The sequence below is a fragment of the Diabrotica virgifera genome, chromosome 6 (genome assembly GCF_917563875.1).
Source record: "Diabrotica virgifera virgifera chromosome 6, PGI_DIABVI_V3a".
NCBI classification, from domain to species: Eukaryota; Metazoa; Arthropoda; class Insecta; order Coleoptera; family Chrysomelidae; genus Diabrotica; species Diabrotica virgifera.
In genome coordinates, this window is record NC_065448.1 from 60,911,588 (window position 1) to 60,935,038 (window position 23,451).

At 34.2% G+C, this 23,451-nt stretch overlaps 1 protein-coding gene across 1 annotated transcript in view; it reads right to left on the reverse strand.

Moving 5' to 3' along the window:
- Window positions 1–9,551: 9,551 nt before the first annotated feature.
- Window positions 9,552–23,451, reverse strand: part of LOC126886074 (synaptogenesis protein syg-2-like) — a 131,273-nt gene continuing 117,373 nt past the window's right edge. Inside the window, exons 3-4 of the mRNA XM_050652918.1 lie at window positions 21,511–21,674; window positions 9,552–9,713 (exon numbers count right to left, since the gene is read on the reverse strand). Coding sequence (XP_050508875.1) covers window positions 9,552–9,713; window positions 21,511–21,674 — 326 coding nt within the window. The remainder of the gene's footprint in view (window positions 9,714–21,510; window positions 21,675–23,451) is intronic.

Here is a 23,451-nt window from a genome sequence, read left to right on the forward strand (position 1 = left end):
GTTGAAATCTCCCATCACCAAAAATATGTCATCTTTTTTCGTGGATCTTATGATTTCGTTCAATTGCATGTAGAACCTTTCTATCTCAGCCTCATCTTTGTCGGCAGTAGGTGCATATATTTGGACAACGTTTATCTTTTTAGAGAATGTTTGTAACTGAATCATCATCAATCTTTCTGAGTAGGGGGTAACGGTAAAACCAACGACAGATTTATTTGTCTCTTTGTCTACAAGTATGGCAACTCGATATCGGTCTTGGATCATTGTTACCAACATAATACATCATTCCGTTGTTTGTGGTTAGCATTAAATGTCGCTGATACCGAATATATTTATCTTAAGGCGATCCATTTCAGCTGTTAGGTTATCGAGCTTACCTGGTTGATACAAACTCTTCACTTTCCATGTGGCCAGTCTTAGGGTTCTTCCTTTTTCTATTTTTTCTAAACCAATGGTTTTCTTCGTTTTCTTCTGATTATGAGGGATTAGTTTGCTGACTAATGGTTTTCTTGATTTTCTTTTGACTATGAGGGTTTCGTTTGCTGACGAGCTGAGAGGCCTCATATCCTTTAAGTGTACCTCTCCTGCCGGATCTTGGTTTCCGACTTTCATGATCAGTAAGGTGTCTTTGGGCTTTCTCAAATACCATTATGATTGTCACACAACTCGTCAATATAATAAAGAAACGCAAGCTGGAATACTTCGGTCACATTATAAGACACCCTCAAAAATATGACCTTTTACATCTGATCATTCAGGGAAAGATCCAAGTTAAACATGGTCCCGGTAGAAAAATAACTTCTTCTTTTCTTCTTGTTCTTCTTCTTATATAAGGTCTCTTCATACTTCATACATAAGGTGTATTCATACTGTGATGTTGACTGCCAGCTTCTGCTGGCGTCACAGTCAACTGCTGAGCTACTAAGTCCAGCCAACTCTACCTGCCAGCTGTTTGGTGTACTAAGTAGCTCAGCAGCGGGTTGCCGTTCCCAAGCCCGGACAAAGAGCTCATAAAACCGATCACCATGCAAGAGATACCCGGCAGAAACATTTCAAGACGACTCTAGCAAAAAATGGACTACGAAAAAGGAAAAAGAACATCATTTCTGAAAAATCTAAGGAAATGGTACAGAAAATCGACTACATCATTATTCAGAGTTACTGTCAGTAAAGTCACTACAGCGAATGTGGTAAACAACATGATATCCAACGAATGATTACGGTCATGGAACTCGAAGACAAAGAAGAAATAAACAATAGATTAAAATTAATTATTTATATGGGAAATAAGCCACAATTAAAATAATAAATTAAATTAATAAATTTAAAATAGATTAAAAGCCGGTAACAGATGTCTTTATACTCTTTATCTTTATAAAATCGAAATATCTAACAAGCTAGACCAAGACAGATACAACAACATAAAACAAACATATGACCCTAAGTGATGTATAGTAGTGAAACGAGAACGACGAAGGCAGACGACCGACGACTACTTTTTGGGCAAGTTCGGCATAATGTAAAGGAAAAAAGTTGGGTGTAACGGGAATGATGGAATAACTGCAATTCATAACTGCGTGGAAGGATAGAAAGGCAGAAAAAATCGTACCGTTCAATTGTCATCTTCACAGATAGCCACGCAGCGCTTATTGCACTCAGTTCTGCAGGGGTCAATTCTAAGCCAGTATGAGATTGTTTGAGTGGCCTAAATAAACTAGAAGACCGATCACAGTTACAGTAGCCTGAGAACATGGGCACGAGGGTCATAAGGGCAATGAAAAAAAAAAAGATAAAACAAACAAACAGGACTTATTAAGTCCTTTCGTTTTATCGGAAACATTCTGTAGCGTTGCAGAGAGGATAACAAAAATGTCTATAATAAGAAAGTACATAGCGATGGCTTAGTGTGAAAACCTCGTATCTCATTTTTTTTTCGAAAATGAGATGTTGGTGGTTTTAGTTTGAAAACCTTGTATCTCACGATTTACAACTGTTAGAAAAAATCCAAATACACTAGACTATTTTCTACAGCCGAAATAAGAAACCACGTATATCAATAATTGCTCTCTTGATTTAGTGTGAATACCACGTATATTTATAACCAAGACTTTGCTACTTAATTTGGAGTATTTGTTTGAGAGATTCGACTTGGAGAAATGTTTTTTGTGAACAGTAAAAGGTAGTCCTGCATACAGAACCATTTTATGAACCTTAAATCAAAAGATTTGTACTGTATCAACCTAGTATTTGGAGGTGTGCAATAAGCTATGAAAAATGAAAATCTCGTAAATAATAAAAAACACAACGTCATTTAAGATGAAAAACACGTATATCAATACATACGAGGTTATCATAGTTATTGGGCAAAGGCTCTATATATTGCAAGAATATTTATGTGTCTTTCATAGTTAATATTTGTATTTCCAATTTAATAGCGACATTTAACACTTTTAGCTCTAGGCCAATATCAGATATTTGTCTCAATGTGCTCGAATTAAAATTATGTAGCGGTAATTTTTGTTTTTAGGTTCTATTATGCAGAAAATCAGTTTTTTGCCTCTCCTGTAAAATTGTAATTTAATGAGATACGAGGTTTTCACACTAAGCCATCGATAGGTAGTTCACAAATCTCTAGAATGGTGGAGGAATCCACCAGTACAAAGACAGGCAAACAGTTCATTCCAGAGAATTCACCAAAATTTACGGCAGATCTAATAAAAGCAGAGAGAAAACAACCAAAGTCGTAGTAGATGTACTAACAGGGCACTGTAAGCTAAATAGGTAGTTAAAGCTGATGACATTGACAGATGATCACATATGCGTTCACGTTACCTAGACGAAGAAACAGAGGAGCATTTTGCTACATAAAATTTCGAATGTGCCGCTCTTTGCACTATGCGAAGAAAATGCGACTGGCAAATAGCTAGATGGAAGGTTCAGTCACGAAGTCATTATACCTTTAAGAAACGGTCAGGCTAAAAAAATTATCTAGAGCTAGAGGACCACAAGAGATCTGAGAAGATTGCAATGGAATATGTCAAACGCCAGTCCCGGATTAAGGATCTTGAGGCACATAGGCAACTTGAGATATGAGGCCCCTTAAGAAACCTCCTCTTTCTCCCTCCAATCCCTTTGATAACCCCTCTATCTTCAAATGGTATTCCTTAGAAATGTTAATTGACATTTTGTAGAACTCAACTTAAATTTTTGTTTCTTATATTTCTAAGATATTTTAAATCAACTACAACTGAATTTAGATTATAATAAATAAAATACAACCTAGAAAAGTTAAGACAGCTTTGTTTGAATTTTAATACTTAAATATTTTATTGTAATTAGAAAATATAAAAGAAAATAATGTCATAAAATGTTAGCCTTTTAGGGTATGGCTAAATAAAATATTTAATATATTTTTCTTATTACATAATAATTATGTAAAATCTAAATTTTTAGTTTGAGTTTTCGAAGACTTATAAAATTATAAAGCAACTTTACTGAGTTTCATAGAAACAAAACTACTTAAGATATTTTTAAATTCCAAATTTTCGAGCCCATTATTTTCTATGGCCACAATTGAGATAAATTCTAGTCTACTTTTTGCTATTGTCGAACGGTGACATTGTTTAATAATTTTCATTTATAAAAATGACCGTTATTTGAACTGCACTAGTTCATCTTCAATTTCAATATCATCAGGATCATCATCAGGTTCAATATTATCAGAATATTTTTCAGTTTGTAGTTGTAGTTGTGTAATTGTAGTTTTGAAGCACACTCCTTTATTTGAGTATCACTCAGTTTTGGAAAAATACACAAAACATCAAATTCTAAGTTCACTGGCTCATTCTTTGTCAACCTACGCTGACTACTCAGCTGAACAATTTGCTTATCTAAAATTGGTAGATATGTTTAAACCTTTAACTTTTTACCGCCCTCTAGAAAAACATAATTGAAATTAGCATCATCAAAATGTAGTTTTCTTGCTCGTTTTCGTTTACTTTAGTCAAAATATTCAGAGTATTGTAGATCGCAGGCCTTCTGCTCGTAATAAGCAAAATTATCTCTTTTTGGGATTTTAAGAACTCCAAAACTAAATTTAGAAATATCTTCTTTGTGTAATGATTTACTGACAGCATCGATGCATTCAGCATTCTAAAATTGTTGCCCAAAACTCATGGATTATGAATGTTTCGGTATTGACATTTTTTGACTGAACAAACCCAAAATACGATATTGTTCCAACGCAACTTTCAGCAGCACTTACTCAAACTAAATTAAGCGAGTGTGGGGCACAAGGAATGAAAATTGCAAGTTTTCTAATCTTAGACAAATGAGCCGGGAGACCATTTATTTGCCTGACAGGTTTGCTGCATTGTCGTATGATTGTCCTCTCATGTCGTTTACATCAATACTACAGTCGCTTCAAAAGGGTTAAAACAGCAGAAAAAAGATTTTCTTCAGTATGGCAGGCTACTTATGGGTATGAATGTGATCAAACGCTCATTTATTTTATCGTCATAATATGAACTAACAATTCTTAATATAATAGTTAACTGGTCAATACGAAACAGATCTGGTATTGAATCGACACTGAAGGAGTAGTATTTCTTTAACAATTATGTTCAAAACTTGTTTTCCCATTACTTCTATTACTTCTGCACAGTATGCATTGTAAAATATAATGTCCACTATCACTTCTATGGTATTGCACATTGTTTGAATTTTTCAACATCATATAATTATAGTATTAATTTTAGAATTAATTTTCAACATTATATAATTTATAGTTTTTATTTAATTTTAATTATAATTTTTTCGTTTTGGCAAGGCCCCTTTTGGAACTGAAGCCCCTAGGCAACTGCCTACTTTGCCTAATGGTTAATCCGGCACTGTCAAAAGCCACCGTTGAAACATTGAATCTATCTATCTATCTTAATATGAATCCATTTTTTTCTAAAATGTGCTGTCGTAAGTTATTTATGATAACCCATTCAAAAAGTTTTTCCTTAGTTTGTTTCAGTTGTTCGTTCAAAAAACGAAAAACATTATGTGTATTTCAAAGGGAGTGGTATATTACACTCAGTGAATATTTATTTAAAAACTGTTTACGTAACTTGCCAATATCGGTTTCAACACTGACACAATTCTAGTTTACTATGCTCTCCCTATGCAAATTTGGTCACATAAGCATTGTATACCTAAATTGGAATGTGCACATTAAAAGTTCTTCGGTATAATAAATGCTTTATACACTTTCTGCATGCAGCGTCTGTCCAGTAAATGCATTTAAAGTTAGGTAATAAAGCTGTATTAGGGTAACAAACTCATATTTTTAACAAAGTAAACAAGTTTGATACTACGGTGTGCAAGTTAAACAAAATGAGAGGGTGAGAGGCTCCGTTAATATAGTTAATGCTGGCCAGTGACTCAGTATTTTTGTCTCTGTTTATTTTTCCGCTATTTCTAATTATACCTATTGTTTAATATTACCTGTATTATACTAGTTAAGAAAGATTAAGTTCTTTCCTATTGTTAGGAATCAAATTGACTTTATTTGTCGATCACAACTTTAAGTACATGAAATGTACTTTTTACAGTTGTGAAACTTATGTGTTTTGAGAGAAGAATCCTCAGAAGAATCTTTGGACCTTATCACGACCCTAATATCAAACAACACCCATTGAGAACAAATGCTTAGATCACGTAGATGTATAGAGCCCGCGACGTAGTCAGGGCCTATTTTACTATTAGGCCCATAAGGCCCCTGCCTCGGGTCCCCATTTTAATGGGGCCCGAAAAGATCACTGAAAGAAAATTGAAAAAACATAATAAATTTTCAAAATTATTTCATTTTACGAACAGGAAATGATAAATGATAACAAATTGGGGTAGAGTGACATTCATAAACCATAAACCAATATAAACTATTCTTATCCATAAAACTGCAAAAAGAGTAGGTAGATTGCCTTGTCGGCATAACAATAAGCAAAATTTAGACACCACTCCGAAGGGTTACCAAGAGGTAGGATTAACAAGACGTATCGTCACATAATGTCATAATATTTATTCAAAATGCACTTTTAAATTTAATATTTAGTTTTATGATTAATGCCGTTTTCTTGTTCTTGCAAAGATAAGGTATTGCTTGCTTGTTCATATTAGTTTTCAGTCCTGTGCTTTTTAATTTAATTCAAAGTTCAACTAATCTATTCATTAATTATTATTAGTCGTTTTACTAAATTCCTTTAAACACTCATTATTCTTAACTGAGTAATCATTTCATTATTATCATGATTTACAAAAAAACCAAAAATTAAAAGAACAGGAATGCAAAAGATGATATATTATCATATTTTACATCTCAAAACAGTGCACAAACAGGAAGTTCGTCCCCACATCCTGTTCTTCTGCTTCTTCTAATTTACTACATCCCGAATTGAGCCTTGGCCTTCTTTATTTTTTGCCTTCACCCTTGTTTATCTGTGGCTGCTCTTCTCCATACACGGATTATTAGAAATGCTTATGCATCGCTGCTTACTGTGTCTTCCCAGCACTTTCTTGGCATTTCAACCGGTCTCTTTCCCTGCATCCTAGCGTTCATTGCTCTTTTTGGTGGCCTATCCTTTACCATTCTTATCACATGGCCGGCCCATTGTAATCTTTGTATTATAATGAAGTCTGACAGGGGTGTTTCCTTATAAAGTTGATAAAGCTCTTTATTGCATCGAAGATTCTGAAGATTCCGTTTTCACTCACAGGTCCTAGTATTCTCCTCAGTACTCTCCTTTCGAATATGTCGAGTTTGTTTTTGGATGTTTTTTCAGGACCCATGCTTCACTGCCATAGCATGCTATTGATCAAATTAATGTTGTAAACCTACTGTTGGTCAGTAGGTTTACTCGTCCAGTTTGCATTTGCCTAACCGCATACTCCAGTGCCAGCTTAAACAATGTTGAGGCCAGCCCATCTCCCTGCTTCAGTCACTGCGAGATTTTGAAAAAGTCTGTCCGGTGGTTTTGTACCCTTAGACATGCCTCAGTTTCATTCATTGTGGCTTTAATGAGTCTAATTAGCTTGTATGTTAAGTACATTATACAATGTATGAAATTGTGGGTGTAGAGGACCAAATGACGCGTCTTTATACTACAAAAGTAACTTCAAGACGATGGTCTATGTACGTATTTTATAATACTCTTGATTTGGAAGCAATAAATGCATGGATTATTTATAAAGAAATAACTGGAAGTAGACTCAGTGCCGGTTGTTCGAACGCTAATCAACAATTATCATTATCAAATATTTAATTACTGTCACCAAACTGTCAATGTCAACTTTGTTTGGTTTGCTGAAAACATAATTAATTAAAATTTATTTATTATCAATTATGTTAATAATTATTGTTATATTAATTGATTATAGTCTCAGAATTGTAGTCAATTATGTTTTTAGCAACCCAACCAAAGTTGACATTGACAGTTTTGACAGTAATTAAATATTTGATAGTGATCATTGTTGATTAGCGTTCGAACAACCGGCCCTAAGTCTTTGTAAGTTTATTCTTCGGCTGTGTGAAGAATTATGGTCCCATACCTTGCCTCCCGAAATCTGGAACTACGCCTAGCAACACCAGGTCTACCAACAACTATCACTGTTACTATCCAAAAACGACAAAAATATCAGTTGAAAATATTTTGTAAAGGAAATCATTGCCGCGGCTGTAACAAGGCAATGTGTGGCAAATATCAAAAACTGCCAACTGTATGGTGTTCCGAATGTTTTTGATAGGCAGCGAATGTGTTAAACAATGAAAGTAAAAAATTAAATCAGATTCTATCGTCTAGAGTAGATTTAATCTCTTTAAACTGAGTTTTAATTGATTAAAGAACGTGGGGCCAAAATGATCCCTTCCGGCTTTCTAGGTAGGTAAGCTAAGCCCGACTTTCTAGTGTTAAATTTTTATTAGTGGCCCGAAAATTATGTAGTGCCTCGGGCCTGATTTGAAGTAAAATAGGCTCTGAACGTATTCTAAGAAATTAAATCACGGCGTCTAAGGGCTGACCATGTCCATAGACTCCCAATAAACGTCTTGCCAAGCTGATTTGGGAGGAACCCCCACAGCAAGAAGGCCCTTAGGATGCCCACGAATGCGATGGAGAGACAATGTATGGTCAGATCTAAGAACAATGGAGCTACCCACTGACGCAACTATCATGGACGACCGTTCAAGATGGAAGCGAGCTGTGCAATCAGCCAAGACCAACCTGGGATTGTAGTGCTACCTGAAGAAGAAGGAAAAAATGAAATGTTAAACCTTATCTTGGAGCCAACATTGGACCCTAAAGTCCAGTCTCTAGGTATTTAATCTCTAAAAAGAAGACGCACCAGCTTATTTTTCTAAAAAAAAAATAATTTTATAACCCTAAAAAAGATGCAAAAAATTTGGCCACTCCTACCCAGGGTTTTCCAAGAAACCCCCTCGTAGGAGGTGGGGGAAACATCGATTCACCAAGACGCCATAAAAAATGATTCCATGAAGAACTCATTGGGTAGGTTTTGTAGCTGAATTTATGTAGTTTCGAAAAACGTAATACTTGTTCAATCGAAGAAAAGGAATTTTAAAAATGTTTTAGATTGTTTGTAACGTGAAAGTGTAAATTGAGCATTTTGTATGCATAGTTCTACCTAAATGTCTAATATTTATCGCAAAAACTCAAAATCAAAATTCCATGTTATATAGGTTTTACAGATTAGGTTCTAGCAATGAAAATTTCATAGTGACTGGTCAATAGAAGAGAAAAATTTTATTGATCTCATGAGAAATTGTAAAGAATGGCAAATATCGTGGAACGCTGTTTATTTAACAGCTTTATAGAAATTGACTTCATTTGCGACAATACGTAAAAATGGTATATGAAGGCTGCATTCTTCACCTTTGTAAATAATCTTATAAATAATTTTAATGTTTTATGCACCCTCCCCCCTACAAGGAGGCTTTAGGTGGAAGACTGGAGTTAGACGTGACAAATATTTTTCATTTTTTTGGGTTCCAAAAATTGACATTCTCAATAAAATTCAGATTGTTAGTAGGATTTTTAGAGGTTTAGTAGCATTATGATCTCTGACGGCTGGACTCTGCACTACTATCAGACAACGAATTTTTTCCAAAAACTTTTGTTCACTGATTACTGCATTATTATTTGTTACATAGGTGTTATTCGTAAGCGTTCACTGATTAAATACTACACGACATTTAATTATAAACTGAAAGCAAATATAAAAAAAAAACATTTAGTGTCCGTAAATAAAAATTAAATGAAAAAAAAATCTTTATTATCAGAAGAGCATAATATAAATGGCAGGTATGAACTATGTGGATTTTTTTAATTGATACAAAATTAATAAAAAATGAATTATCTATATCAAAAAAATTTGTAACTACTCTCAAGTCTGAGAGGAGTAAATGACATGTTTATAGAGTTCTTAAATTACGAAGAAACTGGCATCAGCGAGAAAAGGACTTCTCATAATTAACAATGTTGTTCTTTTTATATTCATTGAAACAACTTACAGAATACGTTCAATTTCACGGTGTGTTCCTCCACGCCATTTTGTACCAAATGATTGGATGCTCTGCACGTCAGCGATCGGCCGTTGTCGAGTCTGGTGGGCACGAAGGAGAGAATTGAAGTGGTTGAGTTCCCATCTTCGGAGTCCTATAAAAAAAGGTTGGAAGGTGAAACTAAAGTGCGAGGATCCATTTGAGAACGAATTAAGACATCGAGAATTGGAAAATCGCTTTTAGTGCAACTGTGAGGGGCCGTAAAGTAAATTTTCACGCTACTCGTATCGTTAAGGTAGTTATGAAATTGGATTTCGATATCTCCACTTCAATTATCTATTTCTATTAATACTTTTACGAAAATATATACAGGGTGTTTGGTAAAGAATAGGCCATAGCTTAACCTTAGATTCTTGAGGTTAAATAGGTCGATTTAAGCTAAATTACCTTACTACGAAAATTGATAATTACCGAAATACAGGGTGTCAAAGTTAAACTTTTATTTTATTTATTCTTGAATAATTCGTAACAGGCATGGGATAATAACACGAAATTTGGTAATCGGGAGTTTTTTGGGACGAGAAATCTAAATTTGCCACCAAAAATGAAGTATTACCCAGAGGGCGCCACATACGTATTTCAGCGCTCATTTAATACGTTCAATTTTTTTTATCCACCACTCTACATACTTTTTGTATCAACACTTTTATACTCTTAATATTTGTACTAAAAAAATATATACATACTACATTCATCTCGCTAAACTCAACTGTTTTTGAGATAAACGCATTTTAAACATGCGATACAATATAATTTTTTGCATTATATCATTGTAGTTACACCCGAAAAATATCTTAAAACCATAATAATTCTGCTAGTCCTCATATTTATGTTATTGCATCGCAAATTCCATTTGAAGAAATTTGCCATACATTTTTGGAAATTTTTATGGTTTTAAGTTATTTTTGGGTGTAACTACAATGATATTATGCAAAACATTTTGTTGTTCCGCAGATTTAACATGCGTTTATCTCGAAAACGGTTAAGTTTAGCGAGATGAATGTAGTATACCTTTTTTATGTAAAAATATTAAGATGATAACAGTTTTGATTCAAAAAGTCAGTAGAGTGCGTAATAAAAAAAATTGAACATATTAAATGAGCGCTGAAAGGCGTATGTGGCGCTCTCTAAGTAACACATCAGTTTGGGTAGCAAATTTATATTTCTCGTAACAAAAAAACCCCTTTAACCTAATTTAGTATTATAATCCCTTGTCTGTTAGGAAATATTCAAGAATGAATAAAATAAAAGTTTAACTTCGACACCCTATATTTCGGTTATTATCAACTTTCGTACTAAGGTAAGTAAGCTTAAATCGACCTATTTTATCGTCAGGAGTCCAAGGTTTAGCTATGGCCCATTCTTTACCAAGCACTCTGTATTATACAAAATAAAAGAAACGCGTTTTATAGCGTAACTAAAAAGGCACGTTGGCCTACTATCATCTGTTGCATACATGACATCTGCGATTTTTTGAAATTACGTCAACCTTTTATATATTTAATAAATTTATATGCACAAGAGGCCCTCAAGACCTTGGGCATTTTTAAAATGCATGATCATAATAGCCTAAGACAGAGGTCGGCAACGTTTTAATGTAAAGAGTGAAGTACTAAATTAAAAATTCATGGCGGGCGCCAACTATTTTTTGACCTAACAAATATATAAATATAAACGTATAAAACATATACGTTTTGAATTTCTGTCTAAATTAACAATAGTTTAGGGGTGCACTAAAATTTATTGAAGGGCGCAGTGGCACCCGCGTGCGCCGCGTTGCCGACCTCTGGCCTAAGAGATAGTGAACTCTCCGACTAACGGGCTTCCTGTAAGGCTTGAAATTTGTATAGTGATAGTGATAATTCATAGCACACCAAGACTAAAAACCATGACCTGGCAGGCATCGCCCCGCACGTGTATCTACCAGGTGAATCGAAAAGTGCATAGGTAGTTTAGGGATAAAATAAACTTTCTCCTGTAAGGTTTAAATTTAAGTATGTGTTTGAGTACGTCATTTAGAAGAAATGTGTACAATGACAGGCGATTCTGAAGAGCATAAGACCTTGCCAGGCGAGGGGAAAGATTAGGGATTTTTCCTAAAATTATTATTTTTGCATCGAACAATTTTTTTTAGGTTTTTTGAATCATTCCAAACACAAAAGGTCTTTAGTGATTTTTCTCTTAGGTTAATAGTTTTTTATATATAAGCGATTAAAAATTTTGAAAATTGCGAAATCGGCCATTTTTAACCCTAAATCGGACATTTAACTAAAAATTTCAATATTACCAAGGTAAGTAGATATTCTTTAAACATCGATTGATGAAATCCCAAAGAGTTTTTTGCAATACAATATCGGAAATCCCTTTGTTTTTTAATTGCTTATCAAGCGGGCGCGACACTGTAATATAAGTGAAGACGTTTGAGTTGGCATAAATTCGTTATCTCGAGAATGGGCAAATTTGAAGAGAAATCCACAGACAGGTCGATTTTTGTTTTTAAATTAGGACTTTTTGGCATATATATAATACTAGTGACGTCATCCATCTGGGCGTGATAACTTAATCGATGATTTTTTTTAAATGAGAGTAGGGGTTGTGTGATAGCTCATTTGAAAGGTTATTTAATTCTCTATTCAGTAATATAAACATTAACATAATTATTTATACAGGGTGTACAAAAAAATTTTTTTTATTAAATTAACTTTGATTAAATTTGACAAATAGAAGAAAACAATTTTTGTACACCCTGTATAAATAATTATGTTAATGTTTATATTACTGAATAGAGAATTAAATAACCTTTCAAATTAGCTATCACACAACCCCTACTCTTAGTTAAAAAAATCATCGATTACGTCATCACGCCCAGATGATTGACGTCACTAGTATTATATATATGCGAAAAATTCCTAATTCAAAAATAAAAATCGACCTTCAGGATTTCTCTTGAAATTTGCGCATTCTCGAGATAATGAATTTATGCAAACTTGAACGTCCTCACTTATACTACAGTGTCGCGCCCGCTTGATTAGCAATTAAAAAAACAAAGGGGTTTTCGATATTTTATTGCAAAAACCTCTTCGGGATTTCATCAATCAATGTTTAAAGAATATCTACGTACCTTGGCAACATTGAAATTTTTAGATAAATGTCCGATTTAGGGTTAAAAATGGCCGATTTCGCAATTTTCAAAATTTTTAAACGCTTATGCTTATATAACAAAAACTATGAACTTAAGAGGAAAATCACTAAAGAACTTTTCTGTTTTTAATGATTTAAAAACCTAAAAAAATTTGTTCGATGCAAAAAAAAATAATTTTAGGAAAAAGCCCAAATCTTTCCCCTCGCCTGGCAAGGTCTTATGCTCTTCAGAATCGCCTGTCATTGTACACATTTCTTCTAAATGACTTACTCAAGCATATACTTAAATTTAAACATTACAGGAGAAAGTTCATTTAACCCCTAAACTATGCACTTTTCGATTCACCTGGTAGATACACGTGCAGGGCTGATGCCTGCCAGGTCATGGTTTTTAGCGGTGTGCCATAAGTTATTACCATACAAATTTCTAGCCTTACAGAAATACCGTTATTCGGAGGGTTCACTAGCTCTTAGGCTATAAGTTTAACTAATTAAAATTATTTTAAAACACAACGCAAACTTAAGTATATACAAAATTCTTAACTGCTATGAAGGACCAGACGAACAATACTTCTTCATTCACTTCTGTTTTGTGTTTTTCTTTTTAAATCCCTTAACTTCACTGGTCCTCTTCCACTATATTCTCCCCATCTTTAGCTGATTCTGTGGTATTCCCTGTAATCTTCAAGGTATTATTGGGTCCTCCCCCTCTTTCTTGTCCCCTCAGATTGATATTCGATTGCTTGTCTTGTGACGTTATTAGGATCTTTTCTTAACGTATTGCCAGTCCAATTCCATTTCTTCTGCTAAATTGTTGTTATTATCCTGGTTTGTTTGGTTCTTTTCCACAGTTCTACATTCATTATTTTCTTAAGTCAGTCAATTTTTAGGATATTTTTTAAGAACCTATATATAAAAGTCTGACGCCCCTATGTTGCTTTGTTGTGCTTTTGACGTGCTTTTAAGTTTCTGCTCCGTAGAGTAGTATGGTTTTGCCACAATTATTAAATACACTCATTTTTGTTGCTTTTGATATTTCACTTGTTTTCCAGATGTTGTTTAATGCATTGAAAAACAATCGTGCCTTCGTTATTCTGGTTTGTATGTCTTTAATGCATGCTCCTTTCTGTACATGATTAATCCCAAATATGCGACTTCCTCTCCTTCTACAATTTCTTTACCTTTGATTTTTATTTTATTACTTTGCGGATTATCGTTTTTTAAGATGTTTGCTTCTCTGCATTTTTCTGGAGACCAATCATGTCGCGACGTGGGAGCACTGTGTTAGCTTATCAATCTTTGTTTGCAAGTAAGTTCTATGTTCCGTTAACAAACAGACGTCGCGTCGTTAGCAAATTCAAGATTTTCAAGCTGATTAAAGACGTTCCATCTAATGCCTGTCCGATTTTCTGTTACTTTTCTTATAATTCAGTCTACCAAGATTAGGAATATCGTAGAAGGCAAGGCACAACCTTGTTTAACACCGCTTTTGATATCTATTTCTTTTGAGATCACTCCGTCGTATACTAGTCTGGGTTGGTACCCTTCATAAAACAAGTTAATAATTTTTGTCGGTAGTCCATACTGTCTTGAAATTTTCCACGTCCGTTCTCTAACGTCTCGAAAGCCTTTTCAAAGTCGATCAAACTTATATTTATATCTTTCTGCAATTTAATGGCTTGCCCGAGGACATAATATTTTAGTGTTCACATAATTATGTACAGTGCGCTGGAATAAGTGTTATCCCAAATCGCTCGGAAAAGTCAATTTTTAAAATAATCATAGTATACAGGGTGTTTCATTAATAATTGTCCATATAGTAACTGGACAAACCTTGGCACAAAATACGAAGATTTAACCTAAAACACTGAAATAAAATGTGGTCCCTTACTGAGTTACAGGGTATTTTATCTAAAAATTTAAAAACTATTTTTGCTCATCATTTTAAAACTATTCAACGTACCTTTTTCATACTTGGCAGAAAGTGCGACTACTATACAACCTACTAAATTATGATAAACAAACGTTTCTACCTACTACCAGAGGCGTACAACAGGGGATAGTGAATGGTTGACCCTTCTCAAATTCTACGCCACTGGAGGAATTACTATTTTCGTACCGTTTTTAGATTCTCCAATACTTTGTACGTAAATAATATACTCTTCATTGGTAACGAAAAAGTCATTAGTTTTCGAGATATTTGAAGCTAAATATGAAACGGCACAGTTGTTTTGATTATTTTATGATATGATTCATAAGATTAAAATTTAAAAATTATTTGTACCCAGTACTTTAAAACTATTTGGCGTATCCTTATCATACTTGGCAGAAAGTGTAGGTACTGTACACCTTACTAAATTATGATAAATAAACGTTTCTGGCTACCACCAGAGGCGTACGACAGGGGATAGTGGCTGGTTGACCCTTCCCAAATTCTACGCCACTGACGAAATAGCTATTTTAGTGTAATTTTTTGATTTTTCAGTACTTTTTATGTAAATAATGTACTCTTCATTTGGAACGATAAAATGATAAGTTTTCGAGATATTTGAATTTAAAAATGGAGCGAGACAATACATTAATCAAAATAACCGTGTCGTTTCATTTTTAACTTCAAAGATCTCGAAAACTAATGACTTTATCGTTACGAATGAAGAGTATATTATCTTCATAGAAAGTATTGGAGAACTCAATAATTAAACTAAAATGGCAATTCCGCCAGTGGCGTAGAATTTGGAAAGGGTCAACCATTCACTTTCCCCCGTCGTACGCCTCTGGTAATAGCCAGAAACGTTTAACATATTTTAGTAGTTTGTATAGTACCTATACTTCCTGCCAAGTATGAAAAGGATACGTCGAATAGTTTTAAAATGCTGAGCAAAAATAATTTTTAAATTTTTTGATAAAACACCCTGTAACTCAGTAAGGAACCACATTTTATTTAAGTGTTTTAGGTTAGATCTTCGTATTTTGTGCTAAGGTTTCTCCAGTTACTATATGGACAATTATTAATGAAACACCCTGTATAGCATCAATGTTTCGTAATTTACGTGATCTCTCTTCAGGTGACAGTCATAACTTTGATTTTTTTAAATGGGAAAGTACATCATGTTACACCTCATTTAAAAGCTTTTGAAATACTGATTACACAAAAAATGTATAATACTTGCGCAAAATTTCGGTCCAATGCTTTTTAAATGCATTTATTTTTTTTAATCCTGAGAAAACTAATAAGTATTTTTGAAAAATTTAAACGCAGAATGAAATATTACATCATTACCGAGGGGCGAAAGTCCCTGAAAAACTTCTCTAATGTTTATTATAATAAGTTACAGGGATAAAAAAGAATAGGAAATTGAGTATGATTTTGAATTTCAAATATATCATTCAAAAGAAACTTTTTGTTTATTCTAAGGAACTTTCGGCCTTCAGTAATACATAATGTAATCTTTCATTCTACGTTTAAATTTTTCAAAAATACTCATTAGTCTTCTCACGATTCGAAAAATCAAGCGTTAAATTCGAAACATTGATGCTACAATATACTACGATTATTTTAAAAATCGCCCTGTCCGAGAGTTGTGCTTATGTGCTAAAAATAAATACGTTAATATGGGGGGGGGGGGGGGGTAAAACTTATTTCACTGCGCTGTACGCAATATAGTGAAGCATTTAATACGAAAGTCTGCTCGGTTACTCCTCAGTTTTTTTTTGTCCAATTTACAGTTGCTCAGATCCCCTTTTCTGGTTATTTTTATTATCAGTCTCTCTTTCCTTTCTTTTGTCAGTTCTTCGTTGGTCCATATTTTATTGTTTGGTGTCTTCTTTTGTAAGCTCGTTTTGCTCTCGCTTTCTACAACCATCTGAATAAAATCTTGCCGAACCGATGGATTGGACGAGATTCTCCAAACTCTCCTGCACCAATGCCTTGGCCTACAAGAACTCCAGATTTGACAATACCAGACAATGCACTGTAGGGTTTTATTAAAGAAGAGGTTAGCAAATGAATGTAAATACATATTATGTTTCAAATGATCACTTGCGAAACGGAGTTCGCCAAACTCTTACGTTAGTGACTCCGCCAGACGGATGAACATAGAACAGACTTCATATCGCACACCTAGATCTAAAGAGAGTTAAGTCAAAAATGTGTGAAATTGAGTTAAGTTCACCATTTAATTCCCTGTACGGATACCTATCGATCAATAAAAGAGATTTAAAAATATGTGCAAAATTCAACGCTAGATGGCACCTAGAGTCCCTTTTGTTGAACGAGCGAGCCAGATCCCACCGCGCATAAATGGGAACAATGCTAGATGCAATCAGAATTACAAGCGCAGTGCAAGTGTCTTCCGTAAAAAGTATGGAGTTATTTTGAGTTGTACCTGTTTAGTTGAAATTTGAAGCAGTATTATTTTGAGTTGTCACCTTTTAAATGGTTAGTGCTAATTACAAGGATACAACAATTTGAGTTAAACCTGTATCGCTGGCAAGGTAAGTAAAGATTTTATTTTTATTTTTAGTTGTTACCCTACTCTTGAAACATTTTCGATATTGTAGTTGTGTCTGTTTTGCTGAGTCATATTTGATACTTCCTTTTTTCTGTAAAATATAATCAAAATTAAAGTTATTTCGTTATTAACGATTCGAGTTTGTAGGTCTCAGTACAGTTTAATGTTTATCTTACCATTAACAATGTTGGTTTCTCTTTTACTGTCAATTTGTCAGATGGTTTCTGACAAATTTATCTTTACAACATAGCCAAACAGATTAAAAATGTTTTTGTGGGCTTTCTAAATTGATTTGTGGCACATGACTCTGTAAGTTAGTAAAATAAACATTGTATATTTCAGGAAAACAATGAATCGCCGGCGATTGTTAGTAAGTATGGTAGAAGAACAGTATAAATAAAATATCACTCCTATAACTTCTAGTCAACATGCAACCGTGGAAGATAACTTGAAGATGTCATCAAGTGATAAAGTTCCATCCAAAAAAACTCATGCCGTTTTGACACCGGTTAATACATCTCTAGCACATCTAAACAGCAGCCCCGGACTATTGTATTTCACTTATTTCGAGCGATGAAAGTGATATTGACAACTAAGATAAAGATCCTAATTTGCAATTGTTAAACAAAAATGCGCACCCACCTAAGGTCGTACCTTTATCATCATCGGTAACTTGATCCAGCAGCAGCAGCAGCTCCAGTGCATCGGATACCGAGGATGATAGTGACAAAGTTGGCCCAGAAGGTGTTATGGTTGCTGAAACTGCTACTGAGATTGAGATAGATAAACTACCCTCTCAAAATCTAAAACACTAATTCTAGCAAGAATGGTTGGACCACCCTGTGGAGACAAATGTCGCCTAAAATGCAAAGATAAAGTGGACAAGATGTCAAGACAACAGGACTTTGATTAATATTGGGCACTCGGTGATCTTGGAAAGCAAAAAGTACGCCACTCGCAACAAATAAAGTCTAAATATCGGTACTTAAGTACACACAATTTTAAAGCTCTCAACAATCCATTTTACTTTGAGATTAATGGATCCAAAATACAAATATGCAAGGCATTTTTCAAATAAACTCTTGATTTGAGCAATAAAGCGATAAAATCATATTTGAAGAAAACATAATTAGGCATTATTCAAGCCGATTTAAGAAGAAAACAATAATCATCATCCAACCAAAAAGTCACTCCGTTCTAACTAAATGAACAACGCCTCTTCAAAAGAGAGGCAACTACAAACTTAATTCACCAACACAGACTTAACTCAAATTAGTATAACAAATATAAGTATATTAATAAGCAAAAGGGAAATAATTCAAAAATATCGATTTTTAGGCTTAAAACCTGTATTAAACATTGAAGTACTTCAACATAATATTCTGGTGTATAAATAAAGTAAACCATAAAAACAAAACACTCCCGCAGTGCACATGAACACCGAAAACAGTTTTTCGTGTTTTTTGAAAAAAGTGCTTTTTTGACTTAACTCTCTTTGGATCTAGGTGTGCGATATATCAAGCTGTATTGTGAAAATGGAGGTATGCATACCAATATTGTAGATAGAGGAGAGGCTTATACCTTGGGCCAGCTTGTACCATGGGCCACCCCATTTTACTTTTATTTTGCGAACGAACTGTCTATGTTTCTTATCTCAAGTTCTTCTACAATCGCCGTCATTCTGTGGTTAGTTGTTGAACCTGATTAGAAATCGTTTGCAGCTATCGTAAAAATATAGTGTTTTATTTTGTGAAAAGTAACTATTTATGGGATATATAATTTTCTTTTCTAATTTTTGTGTTTACAGTGGGTGATCATATTATTAGAGCCACGTAGTAAAATTCAATGTTTTAGAGGAAGGGTATATAATTGAGCTGTATCATATATTAATGCATTTGTTTACATTTGGCTGTCTTGTTACACTTTAGGAAAGTGCAGTAAATAGTCTGACAATAGTGGCAACACGCATGTGTGGCAATACGTGACTTAGCTGCCATTGTTCTTCAGTGCTGCCCAGCCTAGCTTGTAACTCGTGTGCCTATTATTTTGTATTCTTGGTGTTTAGAAATATAATAAACTTTGTGAGTTTCCATTGCTCTCTAGTGATATTCTGACAGTCCTATACTATATTTTGGGACAATAAAGGGATCAAAATAGATGGAGAAAAGTTAAATCATCTTCGTTTTGCAGATGACATAGTCCTTATAACTGATGACCTAGGAGAAGTAAAGAAAATGCTAAATGAGTTAGACGCTATCTGCTGGAAAATAGGCCTGAAAATTAACTTTTCTAAAACTAAATTTATGACTAATCTGATTCCTAGCGGGCAGCTGATTATACGCGAACAAGAAGTAGAACTAGTGGAAAAGTACATTTACTTGGGTCATGAAATTAGAATTGGCAGAGATAACCAAACATGCGAAATAAAAAGAAGATTAACTCTTGCTTGGGCAGCCTACGGAGCTCTGAGAGACATATTTAGGAGCAGTATACCGATCGGTTTAAAAAGACAAGTGTTTGACCAATGTGTGCTACCGGTAATGACATATGGAGCAGAGACACTGACTCTAACCAAGGCAACAGCGTCGAAAATGCGGGTTGCTCAAAGGCGCATGGAAAGATCCATGCTGGGCGTAACTCTACGGGATAAAATAAGAAATGAATATCTCAGACAAACAACCGGTATCGCAGATGTTGTAGAACGTATCACCAGGCTCAAATGGAACTGGGCAGGACACGTCGCCAGGCTGAAAGATTCAAGATGGGCACGAAAGCTGATGGAGTGGAGACCAAGAGAAGATAAACGAAGTAGAGGAAGGCCGCCTACACGATGGACAGATGATATCAGGCGGATTAGTAAAAACTGGCAAAAATCAGCACAAAACCGTGAAGTGTGGAAACAATTGGGGGAGACCTATGTCCAGCAGTGGACGTGAATTGGTTGGATGATGATACTATATTTTGAAAATTTAGTAAAAATTGCGTGTTCATTGCACTAGTGGTACCAAAATATCATGGGAAATCCAAAGATATCTCACCAAGGAAAATAGCAGAAATAAAAACTTTACTATTCAATACTAATCACTCCAACAGAAATAGCATCAGCTTCTAAAGTTTCAAAGGCAACGTGGACCGTATAAAGAAAAAACTTACATACCATTTTTAAACAAAAGTAAAATTTTCTGAGGTGGATCTAATAATATGATCACCCACTGTACAAATATCGTAAATTAAATTACAAGGTGTGTTTACCTATACTAATAGGCAGTTAAACAACATAGTGAGAAATATAACAAAACCGTCTAATTAGGTTAAATTCACATTTGTTTTCTTTTCGGCCGAGTCTTGTACCTTGGACAGCTATCACGTCTTGTACGTTGAGCCGTACAAAATTAATGGGAAAAAAGAAGACTCATTTTTACGTTGCACAATTAATTGCTGTAAGTCTCTATTTAACGGTCCAGTATCTGAAGAGAACTATGAACATCAGCACATATTCTGGCCCAAGTGGTCAACAATTTGACATTGAGATTGAAGATGTTTTGCCCAAACTTAACCACCAAGTCAGGCTGGGTTGTTCGAAAGGCAAAAAGGAGTAAATGTGTTTGACTTAGATTTTTGGAGGTTCAATTTTGAATAACACAATTTTTTGTATATATTTTTAAAGGTTTACGGGTGGTTCAACGTACAAGACTATGTGGTTCAAGGTACAGTACAGGTTTGTACCTTGGACCCAATTACCTCTAACAAATAAAATTCTAAAAAATGTGTTTGGTTTTGTTTTTTTTTTAAATGAGCTTTTAATATAGTATACTATGGTGTGTAAGCTACAAGTTAGTCCAAAAATTTTTCCCTGAAATATAAAAACTTAAAAATAATTGAGCTTTGAAAAAATCCGGTTCAAGGTACAAGTCTCTTCCCTAAATAAGTAATAATTAATAAATAACTTCCAAACTATATTATATTTTTATTTTTCCCTCTTTAGTATAACAAAAACAATTCATTACTGTAAAGGGATTTTCGGCAAATCCTGTATATCAAGAACTATTTTACAAAAAACTTTTCAATATTCGTGAATATCGCAAACTATCCCAATAGTTTCCAATATCAACGTTCTGGATCAAACAATTAAGCGCCAGAATTTCTATTAAACCATATGGGATGCAAATATCAATTATTATGTCGTTCTATGTAATTTAAATTAATAAGTTAAGTTAGTGTAAGTGTAATTAAACGTACCGAATACGTAGCGTTATATTTCGGCGGTAATAACTCTTTGCCGTCCATAATCCAGGTTATTTTAGCCGGTGGTCTCGACCCGAAGCTTTGGCAAGGAATGTCGTATTTCCTGTCTGCCGAAAATGGATTATTGCTGATTAAAATCTCCACTGTAAGGGGACGAACTGAAAAAGAAAGAGAATTGTAAACATTTTAAAATATTATCTCATTTAAAAATATATTGGTCTCTCAAAAAAGTACAAACAGGTTAAAACATACAATTACGCAATGAAAAAGGTCAATACCTACAATATATTTATTTTTATTAAATTTTAGACAGTGGCGACCGCTTTTGTGACTTGCAATGTATGTCGCATCTTTAGGCCAGAAATAGAGGTCTTATTTGTTTGGTGAAAACAAATGACTAGATATTACCGTTGATTGGATAACTGAATCGGTTATTCAATCAACGATACCAGTTACAAGAGGGTTGTGTGCTGAAGTAATGTGTCTGACACAGAAAGAGGAAGAAAGATTGAGGATCTTAGAAAGAAAAATAATTCGTAGGATAGCAGAACTACTAAACTTAGGTAATAATGCATTTAGAAAACTCATGAACCTCGAAGTAAGAGAACTTCTGATAAGGAGAAGACATCGTCAGATTTATCAAGGCACAGACACTCAGATAAATGGGACATAGAGAAAGGAGGAATCCAGAAGCCGTTATCAAGAAAATTTCCAAATGGATACCTGTATCAGGCAGACCACGAGGAAGACCCAAAACTAGATGGGAGAGCCAGATAGTGGAGGACCTCAAGAAGATGGGAGTCAGAGAATGGGTAACCAGAAGCAAAAACAGGAACGAATGGAGGAAAATTTTAGAAGATGCCAAGTCACACAACCAATTGTAAAACCAAAATGTTAATGGTGGATTGATTCACCGCGACAAACGAATCGGAAGAGCCCAAAGAGGGCGGCAATCACTCCGCTAGGAGTGTAAATGCCATGATGATGATGATGATCCAGCTAGTGTACGGCTGTAAGATAGTGGATCTACTTATTTATTTTTTATTTGTTCACTACCATAATTTGTTAGAGTTGTTACTGTCACTTTCAATATTGAATCCAGGAATATATCAGGATGTTCCAGATATCTGTAAAAATCCAAATAATATGGACATTTGACTACATAAAATTGGACGAACACACTCATAAAATTAAAATTTTACTTGGAGGCCATGTGCTTTTAGTGGTTTTGGTCTTCTGAACAGAAGCATGTTCCTCATTGTATCTCCCTGGGAATTCCTTTCTGTCAAGTAAGGTATATTACTGGAATAATAAACTAAGCACCAAAATTCTTTTGGTGCTTCTTTTCTCTCTTTGTCTTCAAAAAGCTGTGCTATACATTGTGTCCATCTCTGCATTTTCTGGTTTATATCTGTCATAAGTGCACCACTTTCATCTCTTAGTTGCCTAGTTTGAAGTGTTTTTTTCATTCCTGTTAGTTCTCTAATTCTTTTAGGCATGTTAAAAAAGTCATATTTTTTCTCAAATTCTTCCAGTTCTTGGCACTGCTCATGTAACATTCTCTCTTTAGGTTCTTTTATTTTCTTTTTATTAATCTATCGGTTACATTATATTTAATTTAATTTTTTTTTTAATGATTTTCTTTCATTCATTAATAATATTATCTCTTCAGTCATCCAGTCTTTATGTTTTATTTTCTTTGGTTTTAAGTTTTCACTCGCTCTTTTAATTACTGCTTGTTTTATATTTTCCCATTTCTCATCAATGTTATAGCTACTTTTATTCAGTTCTTGGGCAATATGTAAATTTTTAATAAGTTTTTACAGTTTGTTCCTTTGTTTGTGGTTCCCTTAATCTCTTAACATCAATTGTACTTTGCGTGGGTTTTTAAATCAGCTTTAATTTGATTTAATATACTAAATGAAACAATGTGAT